The sequence below is a fragment of the Pleurodeles waltl genome, chromosome 4_2 (assembly GCF_031143425.1).
Source record: "Pleurodeles waltl isolate 20211129_DDA chromosome 4_2, aPleWal1.hap1.20221129, whole genome shotgun sequence".
Lineage (NCBI taxonomy): Eukaryota > Metazoa > Chordata > Amphibia > Caudata > Salamandridae > Pleurodeles > Pleurodeles waltl.
The window spans coordinates 1,019,775,684-1,019,798,774 of NC_090443.1; the positions used below are offsets into that span (position 1 = coordinate 1,019,775,684).

Below are 23,091 nucleotides of genomic sequence, written 5' to 3' on the forward strand. Positions count from 1 at the left end.
ATGGATATCCTATGACTATCTTCCGTCATCATACTCAAGCATGTAATTCAGAGAGGATTTTTTCCCCACGGATGCACAAAAAGCTCCCTACTGGATCTGCAAGTCAATGGTCCCCCCTGCCTATTCAGTGGTGCACAAGGCCTTTGGAAGGTGTTTAACACACACCTGCAGATGTGTTTGTGCTGGACACAAGTGAAGGACCATCCTGGGACAATCAAATACACAGAGGCAAAAAGTGACTCCTAGCGACTTCCGCTTAATACTTTATTAAGGCTGGATTGGTGCAATTAGAAACAGGATTTGTAGGCATCTACCTGCTGTGCATCCCTTACTGGATAAGGTATACGCCACAATTGGCCAAGCCACGCCCACATGCAACCCCATTTTGTTGCACAATTGTATAATCAGGACCCTAACAAGTGTGCATGTTCCGATACTGTGACATAAACATATTTCATGAATTTCCATACTTTGTACAGTATGCATCCCTCAATTGTAGAAGCAAAATTCATACAGTATTTCTGAAATTGTTTTCAGGTGTAAAGAGAAACATTGTACTGTTTTGTTTGTCTTACAAATGTTTATCTTTATCCAAAGATACACAGGCTTTCACAGCTTGCTGCAAATTGTGCTTCCTAAGTGTTGGCGGAGAAAGTGTTGGATCTCCTTCCAGGAATGTTCCTGTGCCCTGCTGTGGGCTTCTAACTCCCCTCCCCACACCACCGGCTGGGGAAAATAGGGGAAGTGGGATATTCTGCAGAAGGGGGACCCTGGAGGCTCAATGAGGTGTCCAGCACCTGAATAGAAGAGGAGGTGACCATTGGTCTTCCCGTTCTTCTTCAGCCGCGCCAGCGCCTCATCCGCGTACAATTTGCTATTGTAGTTTCTGTCGTCACCAGCCACGATGAAGAGTATGGGACACAAGGCTCTCTCCACGGGGAGCAGACACTCCTGATTCTCCGGTGCCCTGGGATCCACAAAGCTATCATGTCCATCCACCGCCCCAGAATCAGTGATGTGAGAATACTCCACCCTATAATCAGAACCCTTGATGCAGAGGTCCCGGTAGCGTAGCGTCATGACGGTGATGCTGTTGGTACCATTAATGCAGATCGCGGCTCCCACTTGCTTTAAGAATATCGCCATGGTCAAGGCAATTTCCGCTCCTTTGCAGGTCGCCAGCACTCCAACGGTGGGACCCAAGACCTGAAAAGAATGCACTTGTGGTTAGGACACACCATTTTCTTTTTACTTTTACTGCCAGAAACAAGGGTTTTTATCACAAAATAATTGCCAGAATGTGAGATTCAACACCCTGACTTTAAGGCATCCACTAAAAGATGGATATCTTGGGTGAGATGGCAAGTAAAGGGATCCCTATTTTGCGAGTCAGTATTTGCATGCCGGCTCGTAAAAGTACACCGGGAAAGGCCATTTTGCAGTTGCAGAAGGCGACATTCGCCTTTAACCACTGCATAATTGTGCTATACATCGGGCCCTATGTATTTTACATTCTCAAACATCATATCTGGATGTTTTTAATTCACTAACCCCTCACAACCTCTAAACACCATCCTTCCCTGAACCCTAAAAGCCCCTCACCACACCTAACTGCACCTATTCCTGATCCCTAAACTCCACACACCCTTTTCTTGAAACTCTCTTTATTAATGTTTTCTCACATACAACAGTACAATACAGGCAGAGTTCAGACTGCATAGCTTGTAACAACCATAACACAGTGCCACCAGGATTGATCAGCATTACTCCATTTCCCACCCACTGGGGATTCCCCGTCAATTAACACATCCCTATTGCCTTTCAAGGCGGTCTGTTATTTCAGGTGTCCATGAGTCTGATTAACATTTCACACCATACTGCAAGGTCCTCCATAAGTTTTTCATCTCTACATTAACGTCAATATACCAGCAAGGGGCCCACCCCTTTAACACAATTTTCCTTTTGGTCACTTCGGGTGCACTGGGAGTCACCCAGGGGCAAATGTATGAGCTGGGTCAGAGGGAAAAGGCAGGAATGTACCGTATTTAGGGCAATACAGCACACTCCTGCCTTTTCCCATGTGCTGGCGCCCTTTGAGCAGGCTATCTCCAATGCAGGCACCCTTGCACCATGCTGCAAAACAATCCTGCAACACCAAAGAAACGAACATGAACGCCTTCCCAGTGCAGAGTAAGGCAATGCAGCGATTTGCGTTGCACGGCCTTACTTCAGATTTATGGAGCCACTCAGGGTTATGCAAAGTGGCCTTGCGTGGCCTTATAAATCACATGTAAGGTTTGCGTCATGCATGTACCACATTGCGTGGTGCATACACAACGTAAAACAAATCATAAATTTGTCCCCCAGTGTATCGCAGTCCTGCATTTTGCCAGCACCCTCCCCTGGGCCACCAGTGTATCGCAATCCTGCATTTTGCCAGCACCCTCCCCTAGGCCACCATTCGGATTGCCACCTTACCCCATTTTCGTTTGATTAATAATCCAAGCAAACATACTTTTATGGAATTATCTAGGAAAATCCCAGTAACATTTCACAAAATCTCCATTACCTCCCTCCAAAATCCTACCAGTTGCGGACGGATCTAGGTCAGGTGCAAAAAAAAGCAGAAGCTGTCAGCCCACATCTACTGCACTTAGAGTCAGTTTCTGTGGGGTAAGGTATGGCCTATGCGTGTAGAGCAATTGTATCAGTTTAAACCTAGCGCTTGGGGATATATGTATTTTGAATTTGATCACAGGCCTTCTTCCATTCAAACGCTGACAATTCATCGGCAGCCAAGTGATCTCTTGTGTGTCTGTGTTCCAACCCCTATCTGACACCAATGCAGCATACAGGTGTGCAATTAATTTTCTGCATCTTGTCATCTTTAGCAGCTGTTGCATGACTATGTGTTCCCTGGGTCCTTCTGTAAAGGAGCCATATAAACCTTGAGCTGTATGAGCCAACCTCGCATACTATCAAACCGCCCGCCCCAATCCAAACTGCTCCTCCACCTCTAAGGTGGATATGAATCTGTTGTTGATAGACCCTGCTTAGGCCAAAAGGGAGTACGGGAAACTGAAAATGCTTGTTTTCCACCTTGAAGTGCAAGTTTCACCAGGGGGCCTGCAAGATGGGAATATGGAAATAGGCGTTCCTCAGGTCCAGCGCTTCCATCCAGTCTTCTGCATCTAGGGCAGATAAAACCTGGGGCAGCGGAGGCATCAGTAATTTGTCCTTCCACAGGCAAAAGCAAAAATTGAATAGACAGCTATCTAAGGTAGGAAGAAGGCTTCTACCCACAGATTTCATCCACGCATGGCATCGGAGCACCATGCTAGTTCCGACTGCTCTGCCTAAACTGCCAGCCATGCTCAGGTCTCACTGTATCACATATCTGGCTTCATCGTGGGCAACCTGAATGGTCTGCACCAAGTTGATGCGGAGTTCCTCCAGGACTGCAGACAAGGTCCCTGTGACCATGTCCAATAATGTGTGAGTATCTACCCAGCATCCAGCTAATGTTGACTGACTGGAGGGCGAGGCTAGCTAAAGAGAATATTCGTTTTCTGAATGCCTCAATTCTCTTTGACTCTCTCTTTTTACGGGTTGCAGGAAGTCAGTTTGGATTGATCCTGCTGGTGGAAGCTTGAACCACCAGGCTCTCCAGAGGAGGGTGTTATGTTATGTTAATTTAATGTAATAGAGAGCACAAATCGCCCCTGGAGGGGTATCTCTGTGCTGTCAATAGACTTAGGCAGGTCAGAATGCTAAGTTAAAATAAGACTGTCTTAAGCAGCTTCCTGGATCTAACATGGTTTGTGCAGGTACGGATGTGATAAGGCAAATTATTTCAACAGGAAGGGGCCAGGTAAGAAAAAGATCCGCCTCGACATCTTGTCATTTGGATACGAGAGACCGTAAGTACGGCTTTATCCTTAGATCGCAGACTCCTAACAGGACAATAGTAACGAAGCTTCTGATGTAAATAGCTGGGACCATTTCCCATTAGGGATTTGTGTGCAATGCAACAGATTTTAGAAAAGTTTCTTTTCTTGATTGGCAGCCAATGTAAGGCTCTCTGTAGAGGTTACGACAGAGCTGGGAGGGAGACTGCAAACAAGCTGTGCAACTGTGTTTTGGACAATTTGCATATTGGACATTAAAGTCTCATTTGCAGATGAAAGTAGTGCATTGCCATAATCTAATTTGCTAATGACCAGTGCCCAAGAGTTTTCCTGCCAGAAAGTGGAAGGTAAGGAAATGCTTCATTCAACAGGCACATTGTGTTGAAACAAATACCACTAACGGATACGACATGGTCTTTCATGGATATAGATGAATCCATTTTAATACTAAGGCCCATATTTATATTTTTTCACGCAAAACTGCGCTAACGCAGTTTTGCATGAAAAAGTTTACCTCCGGCTAGCGCAATTCCAAGACGCCGGCCGGGCGTCTTATTTATGGAATGGCGCAATCCGGCGCAAAGGGTGGGCTAACGTCATGCCGAGTGGGGGTGGCGGTATGGGAGAAGGGGGTTTTGCACCACAAAATTATGTTAGGCTGGTTAGAGTAAAAAAGATGACTCTAACCAGCCTAGCGTCATTTCTTGACGCTAAACCTACCATACCACATGACTCCTGTCTTGTAAAAGACAGGAGTCATGCCCACCACCCCATTGGCCAGCACAGGGGACAAGTGTCCCCTGGGCATGGCCATTGCACCCAGTGCCATGTATGGAGGCCCCATTCAGGGCCTCCAAAGGCACTTAAAACAAAATAATCAAAAATACTTAACTATACTTACCTGGGATGGGATGCCCCATCCCCTCGTGTCCCTCTGGTGTGAGTGGTGATGTCCCTGGGGCCTGGGGAGGGCACCTGTAGACTTATTCCATAGTGTTCCACCACAGAAATAGGCCCACAGGTCCCGTAACGCCTCCTCTGACCCAGGCGTTAAATAATGTTGCTAAACAAGCTTAGCGCCATTATTTAGGCCCGCCTCCCTCCCGTGCACTATTTTTGCATGGGAGGATAAATAAGGCGCCTGGCCTTAGAGCCACTTTTTGCCCAGGAACGCCTACCTTGCATCTCATTGACGCAAGATAGGTTCTTGCTAGCAAAAAATGACTTTAACTCCAATATTTTGGCGCTAGACTAGTCTAGCGTCAAAATATAAATATGGAGTTAAGTTTGCGCTGAATTAGTGTATAAAAAATGATACTAATGCCATGCAGCCTTTGAATCGGCCTGGTGTGGGACACTGTGTCAAAAGCTGCGGACAAGTCCAACACCACCAGCATAGATGGAGTACCAGTTTCAAGACAGAATCTTATGGAGCCGGTGACCGGAACCAACCCGGTCCTATGTTCTGTTAGACAATGGCTAAACTCTTTTTTTGGTCCCGGGGGGAGATATACAAGTGCTCCTTTCCAATGTATTCAGAGGAGAGCTCAATTTTACAAATACATAGTTCTACCCTGTCTGCTACTAAAGTGTCCAATGAGACAATGATAGTGGTTTGAAAGACAAGGGCAATGCTGCCACCGTTCTAGCTTCTCTATCAAGTCTGAGCATATGGTCATTTTCTGGGAGTGCTAATGTAGTAGAAGGAAGGGTAGTGGAACTCATCCAGGTTTCTATAAAAAAGACAGATCTTCGGTGACAGAGAAGAGATGAGGTCCCAGAGTTCTGTTGCCTGTTGCGGGTGCTGTGTCAAAACATTTAGGTGACCCCGAACAGGTCTGTGTCGTTGTACTAGCTGTCTATTTACAGGGGGACAAAAACAAGGTTTAGCCTGGGTGGCCATGAGAATGTCAGCCAGGGCTTTGTTGATGGCAGCATGGACTGAAACAAGGTTTGCCAAGGCTGCAAAACGTCATTGAGTACATTGTTTTTTACATCAACAGATGCTAAGTTTAATTCGGGACTTCAGATGCCAGTCAAAGGACCACAGCAAATAAGGCTGTCTCTTCTGTTAAGAGACAAAGAAGAGAACCGACCCCCGTATCAGGGAAAGTGCTTCTTGTAGGTCAGAAATGAAATTGTCAGCATAGTGTGGAGAAAATTCATCCCCATCCTCTCCATCGTTGAAGGGGTTAGCTGGCTTTCGTCAGAATTTGATCCAAAAAAGTTGCTGGAATACATGAGGGTGGTTTCTAGGCAAACATGTTGTTTTGTCTGAGACAGATTGATCAGAGGATATTCAAGCTGTGATTGTTCCAGAAAACAACTTCGGTCAAGACGGGCTCACTTCAGAGTCCCGCAGGACAATAGGATCAGCCTCAGAGGCGTCAGTGCTGCATCAATGTGGCAGGAAATGACGTTGATTATGGTGCTGGATGTGAAGTTAGCTCCAGAGTTGGAATCAAACTTGAAACAGGTTCTGAAGGTATAGATGGTGCTGAGCGCGGACCCACTGGCAGTAACCAGACTGGAGGACTCCACAGATCTGTGGGGCCCAAAGGCGCTCCATGGGGACCCGGCAGTGTGACAAAAATTTGCAACATGGATGTTGTAGTGTCGTCGATGGCCCTGGAAATTTGAAGTGCATCAGAATCAGTTGTGGAATTCCTCGGTGGGGGACCAGGAATGAGACCAAGGGGCACCCTGATGTCCTCACAACTTCTCAGAGGGAGAGTGGTGAGGCTGAGGCTGGGATGAAGCCTGCTTGGACTTCTCATGTTTCTTTTTTAACTGTGACTTACCCAAAGACTTTGACCACAAAGAAGACCTGTCATGGGGGCAGTCCAAGAGCAGGAAAAGGACTGGGCTCTTGAATTTGAATTGGTAGTGGGCTTATACACCTTCCTGGCTCGTGATCACGAATCACTTTCTGGAGGAATAAGGGCATACTACTCATGCATCTTGGAGTTGTGGCCTGAACCCAAACACTAGAGACATACCTTGTGGGGATCTGTCATATACATCTGCTTGCAAAAGTCCCAACAAGGTTTAAACCCTGTACTTTTAGGAGAGAACATGTTCCTTTGCACAATAGAAAAGAATTGTGTTAGAAAAAAACTTGTCAACTGATGTATAAAGTTAGGAGCGTATGAAGGTGTGGAAAAAACGGAAGTGACACATGCGCGTCCAGTGTCACTTTCAGGGCAGAGCATGGTTGACTGTCAAATTATAACAGCAGTGGAACACACACACACACACACACACACACACACACACACCCAAACACACACACATGCACACACACATGCACACACACACACACACAGAGCTAGTATTTTTGTTGCACCTTTCAGAAAGAATGTGTGCACCCATCTTTGTTGAACAAAGGAAAAAATGAAACTAGAAAACAACAACAAATTATATAGCGAAAGCAAAGTAAGCAAATGAATTTGTGAACTACGTCAATGCAGGCTACATTGTTTTCTATGATTGCTGTTGCTGTCCTAGACTGATTTCGCACTTGGGCCCTCATTACAACCCTGGCGGTCGGTGTTAAAGCAGGCCGGCGGTAAAAAAAATGGGATCATGACCGTGGCGGAAACCGCCAACAAAGACAGCCACTTTAACACTCAGTCCGCCACGTCGGTACATACAAACAGCATGGCGGTCACCGCCAACAGACATGCAGGAGACAATGTACCGCCCACAGTATCACAACCTGCCAATCCGCTACCTTTTCCGGGGCGGTCTCACCGCGGATAAAAACACATCGGAAACAGGAGTCCGAAGGGAAAACGCTCACCTCTACACACCCCACGAGGAATCCGGACGCCATGGAACCGGAATTAAAGATCCTGCCAGCCCTCATCTTCTTGCTCCTCTACGCCAGCGCAGAGGACGACGGTGAGTACTGCACCTACGACACAGGGCAGGGGGGAGGGAAAAAACAGGAACACACACACGCAACACGCAACACCCCCACCCACCACAACACACACACTAATACAGCATGACACATTGTAGTTACACTAAACAACCCCCCCCCCGGAAGAATGCAAAGACAAAAGGAAATGAGATGAACGAATGTAAGATGTCAAAATGCAGAACTCCAAAATATACATATATACATAATATACAAGATATACAACAAGAATAGTAGTCCAGGTAGTGCTCCATCGAAGTCCCTAGAACAGTGGGCCCACATGGTATGGGCAAGGCCCACACAAGATACCCGACCATCACGGAGAGAACACTGCAGGGGCATCAGAAAGCACGAAAACAGGCTCCTCAGGGGGAGGGAAAGGGGGGGCACCTCAGCCGGTTGAGTGCACAACGCCAAATCCACAAGGGGGCCACATGCCCACTCTTCAATCCTGGGGAGTGCAAAGTCACAGTCTCTCAAGTCTCACAAGTGGGTGGGTTGCCCACTGTACAATCCTGGGGAGTGCAAAGCCACAGTCTCTCAAGTCTCACAAGTGGGTGGTTTGCCCACTGTACAATCCTGGGGAGTGCAAAGCCACAGTCTCTCAAGTCTCACAAGTGGGTGGTTTGCCCACTGTACAATCCTGGGGAGTGCAAAGCCACAGTCTCTCAAGTCTCACAAGTGGGTGGTTTGCCCACTGTACAATCCTGGGGAGTGCAAAGCCACAGTCTCTCAAGTCTCACAAGTGGGTGGGTTGCCCACTGTTCAATCCTGGGGAGTGCAAAGCCACAGTCTCTCAAGTCTCACAAGTGGGTGGGTTGCCCACTGTACAATCCTGGGGAGAGCAAAGCCACAGTCACACAAGTGGATAACAGTCTCCACTGGTTCTGGAGGGGGCTTTGTGCCCAGAGTGCTTCATCCTGCCAAGGACTGTGTGAGTGGATTTGATACTCCACTGGTTCTGGAGGGGGCTTTGTGCCCAGAGTGCCTCATCCTGCATGTGACGGACTCAGTAGCACCAGTGCCCTTGGGGCTCATGGGGCAGCGGTGCTTCTTGTGGCGGTGCCCTGTTCAGCGGTGCCTCTTGTGGCAGTGCCCTGTTCAGCGGTGCCTCTTGTGGCGGTGCCCTGTTCAGCGGTGCTTCTTGTGGCGGTGCCCTGCTCAGCGGTGCCTCTTGTGGCGGTGCCCTGTTCAGCTGTGCCTCTTGTGGCGGTGCCTGTTCAGCGGTTCTTCTTGTGGCGGTGCCCTGTTCAGCGGTGCTTGTGGCAGCGGGGTCCTCTGCATGTGACTCAGCTCCTAGCGGTCCTGTCTGGCCCAGCGGGGCTGGTGCTGGCGGTCCTCTCAGGCCCAGCGGGGCTGGTGGCGGGGGACTCCTGGGCAGCAGGGCTGGTGCTGGCAGTCCTCTCAGGCCCAGCGGGGCTGGTGGCGGTGGACTCCTTGGCAGCAGGGCTGGTGCTGGTGGTCCTCTCAGGCCCAGCGGGGCTGGTGGCGGTGGACTCCTGGGCAGCAGGGCTGGTGCTGGCCGTCCTCTCAGGCCCAGCGGGGCTGGTGGTGGTGGACTCCTGGGCAGCAGGGCAGGTGCTGGCGGTGGACTCCTGGGCGGAGGGGATGATGGCGGTCTTCTCCGCCATGCTGCTCTTCCCAGACCTGCTGACTTTCCTGTGGCCCTTCCCCCCCTTGGAAGGTGTCGCAGCTGACTCCACACTCCCACCTGTATCCCTGGGAGCGGCTTTGGTGGCTGGAGTCTTCCCCCTCTCCTGCCAGGCACTGGCCAACCTCTGATGCTTGACAGGTGGGGGAGAGGTTGTGGCTGAGGTGCTAGGTAGGAACCTGGAAAGTCGGGCCCTAGAAGACGGACTGGGGGGGGGAGGTGTGGGAAAGAGGTCAAGTTTGGACAGGAAAAGTTTTTTCGGAGCAGTGGGACGGGTAGCTGGAGGGGGTTTAGGAGTGGAGGAAGATGTTGTGGTTGTAGGAGGTGTTAGTTTGGTGACTGTGGGTTAGGGTGCATGCGCTGGAGGCTGTCGTGAGGTGGATGGCAATTGGGTGTGTGTGTGCCCCTGCGTTTGTGTATCTTGGGAGGTGGCGTCACAGACACACTGGGAAAGGACACAGGGGACGTGTGAATGGCAGTGGGGGTGGTGACTGCACGTGAGCGGGCTATGGTGGTATGTCTGCTGGTGATGGACGTAGTGGCTGTAGATGTAGTGCATGCAGGTGTGAGTGGAGACGAGACTGGGAGGGAGGAGGGAGACGAGAAGGAGGGGGACATAGTGGAGACAGTGGATGTTGGTGTGTCTGCATGTGTGTGATGCTTGCGTGAGTGCCTGTGGGATGTGTGGTGCTTATGTTTGCCTGAGCTTCCCTTGTGTGTTGACGTGTGTGCATGCTGGTCTGCCTGTGTGCTTGGGATAGGCTCAGGGGATTGGGTCTGGGTGGAGGAAGTTGGAGGGGGAGGCTAGACACAGGGACAATGGCTGCCATCAGTGCTGAGGCCAGAGTCTGAAAAGCCCGCTGAAGGGCCGCCTGACCAGAATGAATGCCCTCCAGGAATGCATTTGATTGCTGCAACTGCCTTTCTACAGCCTGGATGGCATTCAAAATGGTAGACTGCCCAACAGTGAGGGACCTGAGGAGGTCAATGGCCTCCTCACTGAGGGCAGCAGGGGTGACTGGGGCAGGGCCAGAGGTGCCTGGGGCGAAGGTGATGCCCACCCTCCTGGGTGAGCGGGCATGGGGCAAAGGCTGAGGGGCTGCTGGGAGGGCGGTGCTGGTAGGGGGGGTGGTGGCTGTACCTGTAGATGCGGGGGGCACAGATGTTGCCGCCACCACAAGGGAGCTCCCATCAGAGGACGAGTCCGTGTCACTGGAGTCAGCTCCTGTCCCCGCCGTGGAGCTCCCCTCGCCCTCCGTCCCACTGGTGACCTCTGAGTCGGTTGTCTCGCCCTCCAGGGCCATGTGGGATGCAGCTCCCTCCTGCTCCGGTTCCACTGCTCCTCTGCCTGATGATGCTAATGCACACAAGAACAGGGAGTCCACAAAAAGGGGGGGGACGACAGAAGAAAGACATGTTGAGTGCATGCATTACCGCTACCGTTGGCGGGCACGACAGACACAGAAGCCCCCTGCACTACGCCGCGCACTTGGCCTCCACTGTTCAATCCCTGGGAAATGGCCTACAAGGCTATGGACAACATCAGCACATATGGATGACACAGGGGCCTGACTAGGTGTACTTGGCACTGTACACAGGTAGGGTGGGGTGCCACTGGGTCTGCCAGAAGAAGGGAAACTTGCCTACTTAACTCGCCCTGGCCTAGGGAAACCCATAACCCACCTCCCCCACCCAGACACCTCCACTGCACGCAAAATCAGCAGAATGAGAGTGTAGTCACCCCCTTGTAGCTGCTGTGATGCCCTCAAGCGCCCATCCAACTCCGGGTACTCCACCGCCTGGATATTAAACATCAGGGGGGTCACGGTGCAACGGGCACCCCTCCCACGTTGGGATGCCATCCCCAGCTGGGCCTCCGCCGTCTTCTTGCTCCAGCGGCGAATGTCCTCCCATCTCTTGCGGCAGTGGGTGCTCCGTCTGTGGTAGACCCGCAGGGTCCGGACGTCCTTGGCGATGACATGCCAAACATCTTTTTTCTGGTGGGCGCTGACCTACATGAATTGTACAGGGGGAAAAGACAAGTTATAACCAAATGCACCGTCACAGTCTTTGGCCCCCATCCCTACCCTTGCCATGATGCACATGGACTCACCGTTGTTTCATGCACGCCTCAATTCCCCCCCCCCCCATCTTTCATCCACCCCACTCCACACAGGCATAGCCCATACAGCATGCTCCCAGTGTATTTACCTGTTTGTCTGGAGGATCATAGAGTAGCGCGTACTGGGGGAGGACCCCATCCACGAGTTTCTCCAACTCCTCTGATGTGAAGCCAGGGGCCCTTTCCCCAGACGCACATGCCATTGTCTCTTCCAGACCGAGGTCACAGCAGCACTTGCAATGTAGGTCCTCTTCTGTCGAAGATCAGGTATCGAGTGATTGAACAGATAGAAAATGGCGGTCACGTCCGCGGCGGTGCGTACCGCCACCGCCGGCGTACATCGTCATTGGCTCCTGAGACCCATAGGGTCCAATGTTAACCAATGCAGCATTGCGCCACGGTCTTCGACCGCCTACCGCGGCGGTGTACAACGCCAGCGCAGTTACCTCACATCCCATTGTCACACTTTACAGGTCAGGCAGCTGCCATTTCAGGGGCCCACATGGCTTCATTTCTAACTGCGTCACATATACCTAGGCCTTGGCTCAACACTCATACAAGCCATTATATGTATTATGATTCGTGTTCTGTGTAAGCTGTGGGTACGTACCTGTGAGTTGTTTGACTCTGTGCTCGCTGTTGTCCTTCATAGGCACCATCCGCTGGGACATGTGAGGAGATGGCGGCATCCTCCGGTGTACAGACCGCTGGTGGACCTGTCGACAATGGAGGAGAGACATGTGATCCTCACATACAGGCTTGACCGTGCCACAATCCAGGAACTGTGTGCCCAGCTGGAGCCAGACCTGATGTCAGCTATCCGCCATCCCACAGGAATCCCCCCTCAAGTGCAGGTGCTGTCAGTACTCCACTTCCTAGGAAGTGGGTCATTTCAAACAACAGTGGCCATTTCATCAGGGATGTCCCAGCCTATGTTTTCCAACGTGTTGTCCAGGGTGTTGTCTGCCCTGCTGAAACACATGCGGAGCTACATCGTTTTCCCTCAGGTGGAGGATTTGGCAACAGTGAAAGGAGACTTCTATGCCCTGGGACATATCCCCAACATCATAGGTGCCATTGATGGGACCCATGTGGCTTTGGTACCTCCCCGCCGGAGTGAACAGGTGTACAGAAACCATAAGAGTTACCATTCCATGAATGTGCAGATGGTGTGTTTGGCAGACCAGTACATCTCTCATGTTAATGCCAAGTTCCCTGGCTCAGTGCATGACGCCTACATCCTGCGGAATAGCAGCATCCCTTATGTGATGGGGCAACTTCAGAGGCACCGTGTGTGGCTAATTGGTGACTCTGGTTACCCCAACCTGTCATGGCTACTGACCCCAGTGAGGAATTAATGCCAAGTTCCCTGGCTCAGTGCATGACGCCTACATCCTGCGGAATAGCAGCATCCCTTATGTGATGGGGCAACTTCAGAGGCACCGTGTGTGGCTAATTGGTGACTCTGGTTACCCCAACCTGTCATGGCTACTGACCCCAGTGAGGAATCCCAGGACAAGGGCAGAGGAACGCTACAATGAGGCCCATGGGCGAACTCGGCGGGTAATTGAGCGGACCTTCGGCCTCCTGAAGGCCAGGTTCCGCTGCCTCCATATGACAGGTGGATCCCTATTCTACTCACCAAAGAAGGTGTGCCAGATCATCGTGGCCTGCTGTATGCTTCACAACCTGGCTTTGAGACACCAGGTGCCTTTTCTGCAGGAGGATAGTCCAGATGGTGGTGTTGTTGCAGCTGTGGAGCCTGTGGAGAGTGAAGACGAGGAAGCACAAGAAGAGGACATAGACAACAGGAACACGGTGATCCAGCAATATTTCGAGTGAGACACAGGTAAGAATACAAACCGGCCTACTATATGTACTTAAACACTACTACCTCTCTACTGTCTGTCCTTTTCATCCCAGTGTATGGTAACTGAGTTTTCACTTTCCCTTACGTTTTCACAGATGTGTGTCCCAGAGTGTGACATCTGCTTTGTTTCCCCATGGACTACAGCTGTGTGACATTGGTATGTTGACATTACAGTAGTAAAAGCATTTTGGCACTGTAATTACTAATACAGTTTTACAAAATCACAGACAGACTCCTGATTGTTTTGTGCTCTAACGGTGTTTATTGAAGTGCTAAATATTGAAGGGGTTGTAAATTGGTGAGGGTGATGGTGGAGGGATGTCCATGGCAGAGTCCAGTCTATTAGTCTCACAGGTGCATTGTCCAAATGGGTCTGGGAAGTGGAGCTGGGGCAGTTTGAGGATGGACAGGGTGACAAAGTGGGACAGTAGGATGACATTCAGGGTGGTCTCATTTCTTGGCGGGGGTCTTGGCATTTTGCTCTGTCTTGTTCCTGGATTTAGGGACCGTTTTCGGGGTGGTTCTCCATCTGCAGGTGGTGGGGTGCTGGTGTGGTGGTCCTGTGGCGCAGCCTCCTGTCCACTAGCGCCGGCGGAGGTGGTGAGCAGTTCATCGTCCATGCTAGTGTCAGGGGCCCTTTGTAGTGCCACAGTGTCCCTCAAGGTAGTGAATACTTCCTTCGGCACCCGTACGATGGTGCCCAGGGTGGAATTAATGTCTCTGAGTTCCTCCCTGCAGCCCAAATACTGTTCCTCCTGTAGGCGCTGGGTCTCCTGATACTTGTCCAGTACCGTTGCCATCCTCTCCTGGGAGTGGTGGTATGCTCCCATGATATTGGAGAGGGCCTCGTGGAGAGTGGGTTCCCTGGGCCTGTCCTCCCCCTGTCGCACAGCAGCTCTCCCAGTTCCCCTGTTTCCCTGGGCATCTGTCCCCTGGACCGTGTGCCCACTGCCACTGCCCCCAGGTCCCTGTTGTTGTTGGGGTGGTGGGTTAGCCTGAGTTCCCTGTAGTGGTGGACACACTGCTGATTGAGGTGTCCTGGGGACAGAGGTATGGGCCCGCTGGGTGGGTGCTGTGCTGGTGTTTCCATTGGGGGGAAGGTCTGCAGTGGCCTATGGCAGTGTGAGGGGAACCGACTGTCCCGAGGTCCCCGATGGGCCGGGCTGGTCATCTAGATCCAGTTGGACAGAGCTGCTGTCATCACTGTGGGCCTCTTCTGTTGGTGGTGTGGACATGCCTGGACCCTCCTGTGCAGTGACGTTGGGTAGGGGTCCTGCAGGGGTATAAAAGCATGATTATTGCATCTGTGTGTGCCATGGTGTGCAATGGGTGGGTGCCCGTGTACCCCAGTGCTTGCATTCCTGTGTGGGAGCTTGTGTGATGGTGGTTTGGGGGGTGTATGGGTATGTGCAGTGGCCATGGTTTGGTGATGGGTGTCCTTGCTTTGTAGTTGCATGCATGGCTTGGTGTTGGGATGGGTGGGTTGTGATGGTGGGACATTTGTGAGGAGTAGGAGTGATGGGGGTGAGGGTGAGGGTGTCGGTATGTGATGGCATGCAGGTGGGGTGGGAGGGATAAAGTAGTAAAGATGTGACTTACCAGAGTCCATTCCTCCATCTAGTCCTGTGAGGCCCTCAGGATGCAGAATCGCCAAGACCTGCTGCTCCCATGTTGTTAGTTGTGGGGGAGGAGGTAGGTGTCCGCCGCCAGTCCTCTGTACCGCTACCTGGTGCCTTGAGACCACGGAACGCACCTTCCCCCGTAGGTCGTTCCACCTCTTCCTGATGTCATCCCTATTTCTTGGGTGCTGTCCCACTGCGTTTACCCTGTCGACTATTCTTCGCCATAGCTCCATCTTCCTAGCAATGGAGGTGTGCTGCACCTGTGATCCGAATAGCTGTGGCTCTACCCGGATGATTTCCTCCACCATGACCCTGAGCTCCTCGTCAGAGAACCTGGGGTGTCTTTGCTGTGCCATGGGGTGGTGTGGGTGATGTGTGGGGTGGTGTGTGTTGTGATGTGTGGGGTGATATTTAGTGGTGTGTAGTGTGAGGTGCGTGTAAGTTATGTGGGTGATGGTATTGTGTGCCTGTGGATGCTTGGTAGTAGTTTGTCGTGTCTCTCTCTGGCCTTCTTTCTGTATTTTTGGTCATAGGGGTTTGTGGATGATGTGGGTGTGTGTTCTATATTGTATTGGGTGTGTGGGAGTGGTGTGTTTATGTGTATCAGGTGTGTGTATTTCGATTTATCCAATGTGGCTGTGTTTTGTATATGTGTGTGTATTATGAGCGCGGCGGTGTGTACCGTCAATGGAATACCGCGGTTGAAAGACCGCCGCGTGGATTTGTGGGTCGTGATAGTGTGGGCGTATTCCTGTTGGCGTGACGGTGTCGGTTTTGTTATCGCCAGTTTATCACTGACCTTTGGTGTGGCGGACTTCTGTGGGTGTCTGTATTTTGGCGGATTCTGAGCTGTGGGTCATAATGGCTGTGGCAGTATACTGCTGCCGCGGCGGTGTGTTGGCGGTCTTCTGCACGGCGGTAAGCGGCTTTTACCGCCAGGGTTGTAATGACCACCTTGGTGATTTTGTCTGTCATTAGCGGGAGGATAAGACACATTTAGAAGTCAAAAGAATTTGACATATTTACAGTTCCTCAGGAAGATAAATGCCACCATGTTTAGACCTACGAAGGTAATGACTGCCATTTTCTAGATACGTCGATGACACAATGGCGTCTTGGCCTCAACAAAATAGAGTCTGCATTTAAATGTTCAAGAACATAAAACTAAAATAAAGAAGCCTAAAAGCAAGTGCCTAAAATAAATAAAATAGCAGAATTATAGAGGGAAACAGTCATTAGATTTGTGGCATTCCTGTAATAATTTCTATACTAAGCAATCACTAAACAGGCACATGAGAGTGTTTTTGATTGATCTTGCTTGTCCAAACTTCATGACATATTCATTACATATTTACAGAATAAAAGCACATGCCAGAAATGTGCATTTGATTACATAGTAATTCATCACTTGCTACATGTTCAATTACACATGTTTTCAAACTAAAGTGGAATGCATGAACTTCACAACACTGAGAGCAGAGGTAACATAGTTCAGTCTCTTCTGGTTGAGAACTTGTCTATCTGCAGTGTTCTGTATTCTTTGTTTCTTGGCAATTGAGTTTCTAGTCAGTCCACTGTCTGTTTGCATAATCCATTCTTGATATAATTGGCACCAGTGATGCCTCTAACCTATATGAGAACCCTCAGTATGGGTAGATGCATGGTAGGATTCTCATCATTTTGAATGAGCCTCTCGTCACTATCTTGACTTGGGATTGAAGAAAGAGATTGGAATCCGTGATTACCCTAAGCGTTTCCACTTCAGTAGGCAATGGTTTTCTCATTTTATTTAGCGAAGGTGATTGTTATAGTTTTGCTATGGCCCACAGGTGAGTGCTTCTGTTTTTTGAGGTGCTGAAGTTGAGATGATTATGTAGCATCCTTTGTTCTACAGCCTATGTTTGCAACACCTTGAAGTTTTCACCAATGAGCTATGTGTATGAATGTCACTATTGTTGTAGCAGGTGAGGTTGAAGGAACTCACCACGATAGGAAGAGGGGTTATGCAGATGCTGAAGAGTAGTAGTTATGTACTGTGCTGCACCTACCAGTCTTATGTATTGTGCAGAGTTGAATGGTTGCAGTGAGACAGTTTGAGGCTTGGTCTAGAGGAAGGATCCTATCTAGTTGAGAACTACACCCTGTATTCCAGAGTCATACAGCCTCTGGGCTAACAACCTGTGGTCAAATGTATTAAAAGCAGACAACAGTTCATGAGGCAGCAGGGCAGCAACCACATTGCTATCAGTAGAGGTCTCAAGGCTGTTCCCGGTGGATGGTAGTATGGATTTCATAATTCGTTTGGCTCTCAATCCACATTGTTTGATAGTAGATGCGTTTTTTGGTTGAAAGTTCTCATCTAAGCAAAGGTTGCACTTTGAACGAGTTTACTGAAAAAAAGAGCAGTGGCCTATAATTAGCAGGACCATTCTGGTCAAGATCTTGTTTAGTTAGAAAACGTTTAATATATGAGGTTTTCAAGTCATTTGGGAATTTACCAGCTGTTAGTGTGTAGCTGATGACCTCTCGTACATGTATGTAAGTAGAGGACTTAAGTAACAAATATTTGAACATGTTCGGTGTGTAAGAACTTGCTGGAGAACTGGCCTTCTTTGTACCGTTAATTAGGTCGGTAGTTATATTTAGTGTTATGAAAGAGGACAAGATGAGTTGAGCATTCAATGTAGCCCAAACTGATGATGAAAATTCTGGGAAGACCCAGAGAGGAAGTAGGCCTCTAACTTTAGAATGAGTTTTTCCATTTATGCTGAAATCTGCTAAAAACGTGTTCCTGAGGTCCTTTCACCATTGGTAGTGGTACTTCACTGCAAAAGCATTAATTGTCACCCATATCTGCATGACTGACTGATTCATGCACAAACTAGAGAACAGACACCGATAGATGTGGAAATGCCAACGGTTGTACTCTTTGGCATTCTTCATCAAATCAGCCAAGTCCAGTTTGACCTCTGTCCAGCATCTTCAATTCACTGGAGCTTGGATCCTGATGGATGTGGGGATGGTGTCCTTGCTGGACAATTGCTCCAGTCATGCCAGAGCTCATGTGGCATTTCTCATTACCAACCAGCCGGCATCGGCCAGAAATGGATAAAAATGCAAGGAGAAATGGTGAGCATGAGTTCTTTGGGGGGGGACGAGTCTCCCAAGTACTGAAGTCTTTGTCTGCTTTCTTTTCTATAGGACTTTATGGCGTTTGTTAACCCTTGGACACTTTTGAAGCTGCGTGCTGACACATCCTCCAGTGGTGTGATCTATCATTTAATCAAAATAACAGCATTATTCCAGTATTATGAGACATTCTATGTGTTGATAGTTGAGTCTATCTCATACAGAGAGGGAGGGGGGTTCCTTTTCCCTCTAAGCACAGACACCTTGAGTTACGGTTGGTGGGTAATGCTGGGTTTTCTGACAACTCAGGGGCTCTAGGAGGAAAGGAACAAGAGCCGTTCATCCAATTGGAAGGAGTTGATTGCTGTACTTCAAGCCCTTCAATCTTTCAAGGACCCAATTCTGGACAAAGCGGTGTTGTTGAGAAAGGACATCACCACCACCACCACAGTTGATATAATATGGAAAGTAGGGGGTACCAGGTGCACAGGTTTGTCCGGGGTGGCTTTCGTGATGGGATTTTTTTCTGTTAATAGTCCTTTGTCTAAATGCAGAGACTTAGATGGAAGTGGATTCCTTAAGTGTAGTTCTCAACCCATCTCCTAATCTTTTTTTTTCCACATGTGTATGTGAGGTCTAACACCTCTGTGGGAGGGCGGTTTGCAGATGCTCATAATGTGCTGCTCTCAGGACGGTCAACATCCTAACTACTTTAACCTTGGCTGAAACCCCTCTCCTAACTACTACTTCAACTACTCAATAAATGTTCATCTGCTTTTAGACAATATGTCAGCCCTCTTCTCTGAGTAGAAAACAGCATTCCATCAGTCAGTGTTTGTCATTTAGGTAAAACATCCTACTAAAATAGAAATTGGCAAAGCTGTAACTTGTGCTGCCTTCCATAGTTCCCGTAAATCTATTAATTCAGTTCCTAGAGCAGACCATCATTCAGGACCACACTGCTTCATAACTGTGAAGATCTTGCATCTTCTGCTTCATGATGAGTTTCCAAGAGTGCATAAGAATCCATTTGGTTATCGAGGACCTGCACCTATCCATAGACTCACTTCTAGCCCTGGACCTTATTTCACTATTGAGCTAGAATTTAGTTGAAAGTGGTCTCCTCTTGGAGGGCGGTAACCACCAATGTTACTTGTTTACTCTTTGAAATTGCATTAATCAGGTTTTCAGACTCTTTCCACTATAAACATGTATCCAAGTAAGTGAGGTGGAGTGGTCATATGGTTAGAGCAAGGGTTGTTCATCATTGCTACATGCTGTGGATAAAGTTGGCAGATTATCAGGACAACCATCCAATGTGTCCATTGTGGATATCCTCATGTCAGGCCTCTTGGACCCACCTTGATCATCTATGGATTGGTAAAACTAAGGGTTGTATCTAATAATGTCTCAGAAGCACATGCAATGGTAGAAACACAAATGACTAATCAACATGCCAGAAATAGTGTAAATTATGTGGTTTTCAATGTAGTCAATGGATATGTGTTGTTTATATCATGGCCACTTTTCTCATAGTTTTTCAATCTATAAACTTATTCCACCGGCCTTTAAAAAAACAAGATTATTTCTCCACTCCCCATTAGGGAAAAGAGGCAACCTCCACCTCACGCAACTTTGAGTTCCTTATCCTGTCTAGTTTTTTTTTTTTAAACTATCCCTTTTAAGGAGAGTGGAGTTTAGAAGTAACCCTACCCATTCCTATCCACCTCCCCTACATTCCGCAGTAGCCCTTTCTGGCCACTTTCTGCATTTATTCATTACCTACCACTGTGACTCCTACCTGCCTTGTCTCGAATGGGAGTAGAATGAGTGAACTTTTAAATGGAGGACCTTAAGTCGGTAGTGCGCTATGTCTGATAGGGAAAAGTTGATAGAGGACATACCTTGGGGTGTTTCAAGAGGAGGTCAGCAGCTTCTTCAAAGTATTCCAGATCCACCTCGGACAGTGAACCTGGCAGGTCATCGTAGGCAAAATAGGCCAAAGCGAGTGTGGCAAAGCCCCGGCTGGCAAGAAGACTGCTGCGGAACTCTTTGAGACCCCCGCCTCCTCCAAACATGTCAATGACTCCAGGGAATGGCCCATCTCCTGTGGCACAAAAGACAGCAAAGCAGTGAACAGTGAATTTAGAAATCTGAAAAGGCAGATGGGCATCTGCATATATGGTTTATGCCATGCAGCTTTTTCTTGAGTAGCCACTATAAACAAAGGTATTTAGCCAGAACCAGAATACAATGGCAGAGGCTATGGGATGTAGAGCATGTGTTCCAGGATAGGGTACTCACTTATACAAGGTGTACCTTCGCTGCATGGGCCTGCAAAGCCTGATGCACATTTTCAGTATCAGCTGTTCTTTTTGAGCTAAAATCAAGATAGCACCATCCATACACATTCAAGTGACAAAAGCTTGTGACTGATTGGTTTTCTTAGCCAAATTAAGGTATTGATTTCCCTCAGCTATGGGTAATTCCTATTTACACACAGACACATAATCAAAAAGATGTTGACAGTTCAATATGTCCTCTACTTTGGCTCTTGATCTGGGCCTCTCATTGATTCTTGAACATGCCTGTTACAGGTGCAGGTGCAGTTTCAAAGCACCAGTTTCATGCCAACACTTGCTAGCATCAACTTCTCCCATGGAATCAACATTGTATTGTATGCTGACAACAACCAGCTCCTACTCTCCCTCTCTAACAAGACTTCAAACACTCAGGCCATTTTCTCAGCCTGCATGACCGAAGTCACCATATGGAATGAAAACCAGCCGTCTCAAGCTCAGCACAGGCAAGATGGACAGAATACTCTTCAGCAAAGGCACTTCGCTCTAAGACTCCACCTGGTGGCCAGACAAACTGGGATCCTCAACCCTCCAGGCAACCCATGTAAAGAATCTCAGAATTGTAATTGACAACCAACTCACCATGACCGGCTAAGGGAATGCAGTATCCATCTCATGCTTCCGCACACTCAAGATGCACCAGAAGATCTTCAAATGGCTCTCCATCAACATGCACATAACCATCACCCAAGGCCCCCTCACTAGCAAGATGGACTGCGTCAATACACACCTTGCCAGAATCAATGCTAAAAGGACTGGAAGACTCAGGGCCACATAAAATTAATGACCAGAGTCATCTTCAACCTCCCAAACCACACTCACACCATACTGGACCTCAAAGAGCCCTAGTGGCAAACAAGCATTCTTAAACTCCTCACGCAGGGATACAAAGCCTCACACAACATTATTCCCATGTACGGCAATAACTGCATAAACTTCCACAAACCTACCAGATGCCTTTGCTCAGCCGGACTCCTACTGCACACAGAACCAGATTCAGAAGTCTTGCCTTCTCCTACCTCGCTCCTAAAACCTGGAATGGCTGGCCCCTGCACATCTGAGTCCCCGACTAAGTTCTTGAATCCCATAAGAAACCAATGTTCTAGTTCATCACCTACCCCTGGCCGTGACTTGGCCCATACAACTCCTGCTTCAGCACCAAGATACCTTGCCAGGTGAGCTGAGCGCTTTAACAGAACTGACAAAGTGGATGTGGAACTGGCTTGGATACGTACAAGTACAGAGATTCAAGAAGCTATACTTATCAAAATCTGTTACTGCTTCTGATCACTCTGCAATTCTAACATGGCACAATGCTTTATGTTACTTGTACCACTTCAGTTTCCATTTCTGTAAAGTAAGCTGAAATTTTGTAAAATAGGAAATTGTACTATTTGACATGCTACACAGATGTAGAAGCAATTAATGGGAGTACAGAAAAGGGGAAGCAGGAGTCCCGGAATGAATAACAGTAAGAGAGGGAAGCAAACCATGGATCTGAAAAGAGAATGGGAGAGAAATACAATCAGAGATATGGAACAGCAACCACACCAAGGCAAACTAAATAATGTAGTGGGAAGAGACATTGGACGGAGAAACATCAACAAAGAACGAGAGAGGGAGTGAGACAACTTCAGTGAACAAGCACTGCAAAGCCAATAGGTCTGGCCTTGGCAAACAGGTGCAGTTTTTTATGGCAAGGATATGCCATAAATTAAAACCAGGATAACATTGAAATCATGCCGCTGCTGAACCTGACATCCATTTGTTTGCAAAAAAAGTTTTACATTTAAAAGAAAATTAACCACTACATATATTTTAATAAAATACTGGAAATCCTTCACAGAGAAAGGTGTAAAACGCCCTTTTTAGTTTGAATGCACCTCACAGAAAACATGATTCTAACTGACTCAAAGAAAATATACTATTGGCTATTAAATTAAAAACAGAAGAAGCATTGGTAAAGTATTTGCCCACCAGCCCTGGAATTGAAGTACACATCATTTTAGGTTGATGTGCACGTGATCTGGCAACTGCTAAAATGCCATAATTCCCAGTGCAAGAGAGGTATTGGCTAAAGTGGGCTTACCCACTGCCCATGCTGTGGTGGGCAGAACCAAACCATGAAGGAAAGTTGAACAGATCAGTGCATAAAGAGTGCTGACCCAAATCCCCTGTATGTTTATATGTCTTATTTATGAATGTTTTTGATTACTCAAGATGATCAAATGGCACTGCAAGCAACTGGAATTTGGTGGAAAGCAAGGCAAGAAGAATCAGACAAGAAAGTATTCAAATCCGCCCAGTGACGCTACCACCAGCAAATCCGGGAAACCAAAAGGAAGGCCCCAGATGAACACATCAACAACAGTAGCAAAGAAAATTTCGCTATCATCATGAACTTCACCACATAGGCAGCAGCACCACCCCAACCCAAGAACTGTGCAACAACCTCTGGAACTTCTTCTGCAACACAATCCTAGCCATGAACATCAACTTTGACCCAC

At 48.5% G+C, this 23,091-nt stretch overlaps 1 protein-coding gene across 2 annotated transcripts in view; it reads right to left on the bottom strand.

Annotated features, from left to right (window-relative positions):
• Nucleotides 1-236: 236 nt before the first annotated feature.
• LOC138293603 (acyl-coenzyme A amino acid N-acyltransferase 2-like) overlaps nucleotides 237-23,091 on the bottom strand; it is an 81,621-nt gene continuing 58,766 nt past the window's right edge. For both annotated transcript variants that reach the window (XM_069232873.1, XM_069232874.1), the window contains exons 3-4: nucleotides 20,129-20,331; nucleotides 237-1,206 (exon numbers count right to left, since the gene is read on the bottom strand). In XM_069232873.1, coding sequence (XP_069088974.1) covers nucleotides 610-1,206; nucleotides 20,129-20,331 — 800 coding nt within the window. In that variant the 3' untranslated portion in view covers nucleotides 237-609. The remainder of the gene's footprint in view (nucleotides 1,207-20,128; nucleotides 20,332-23,091) is intronic.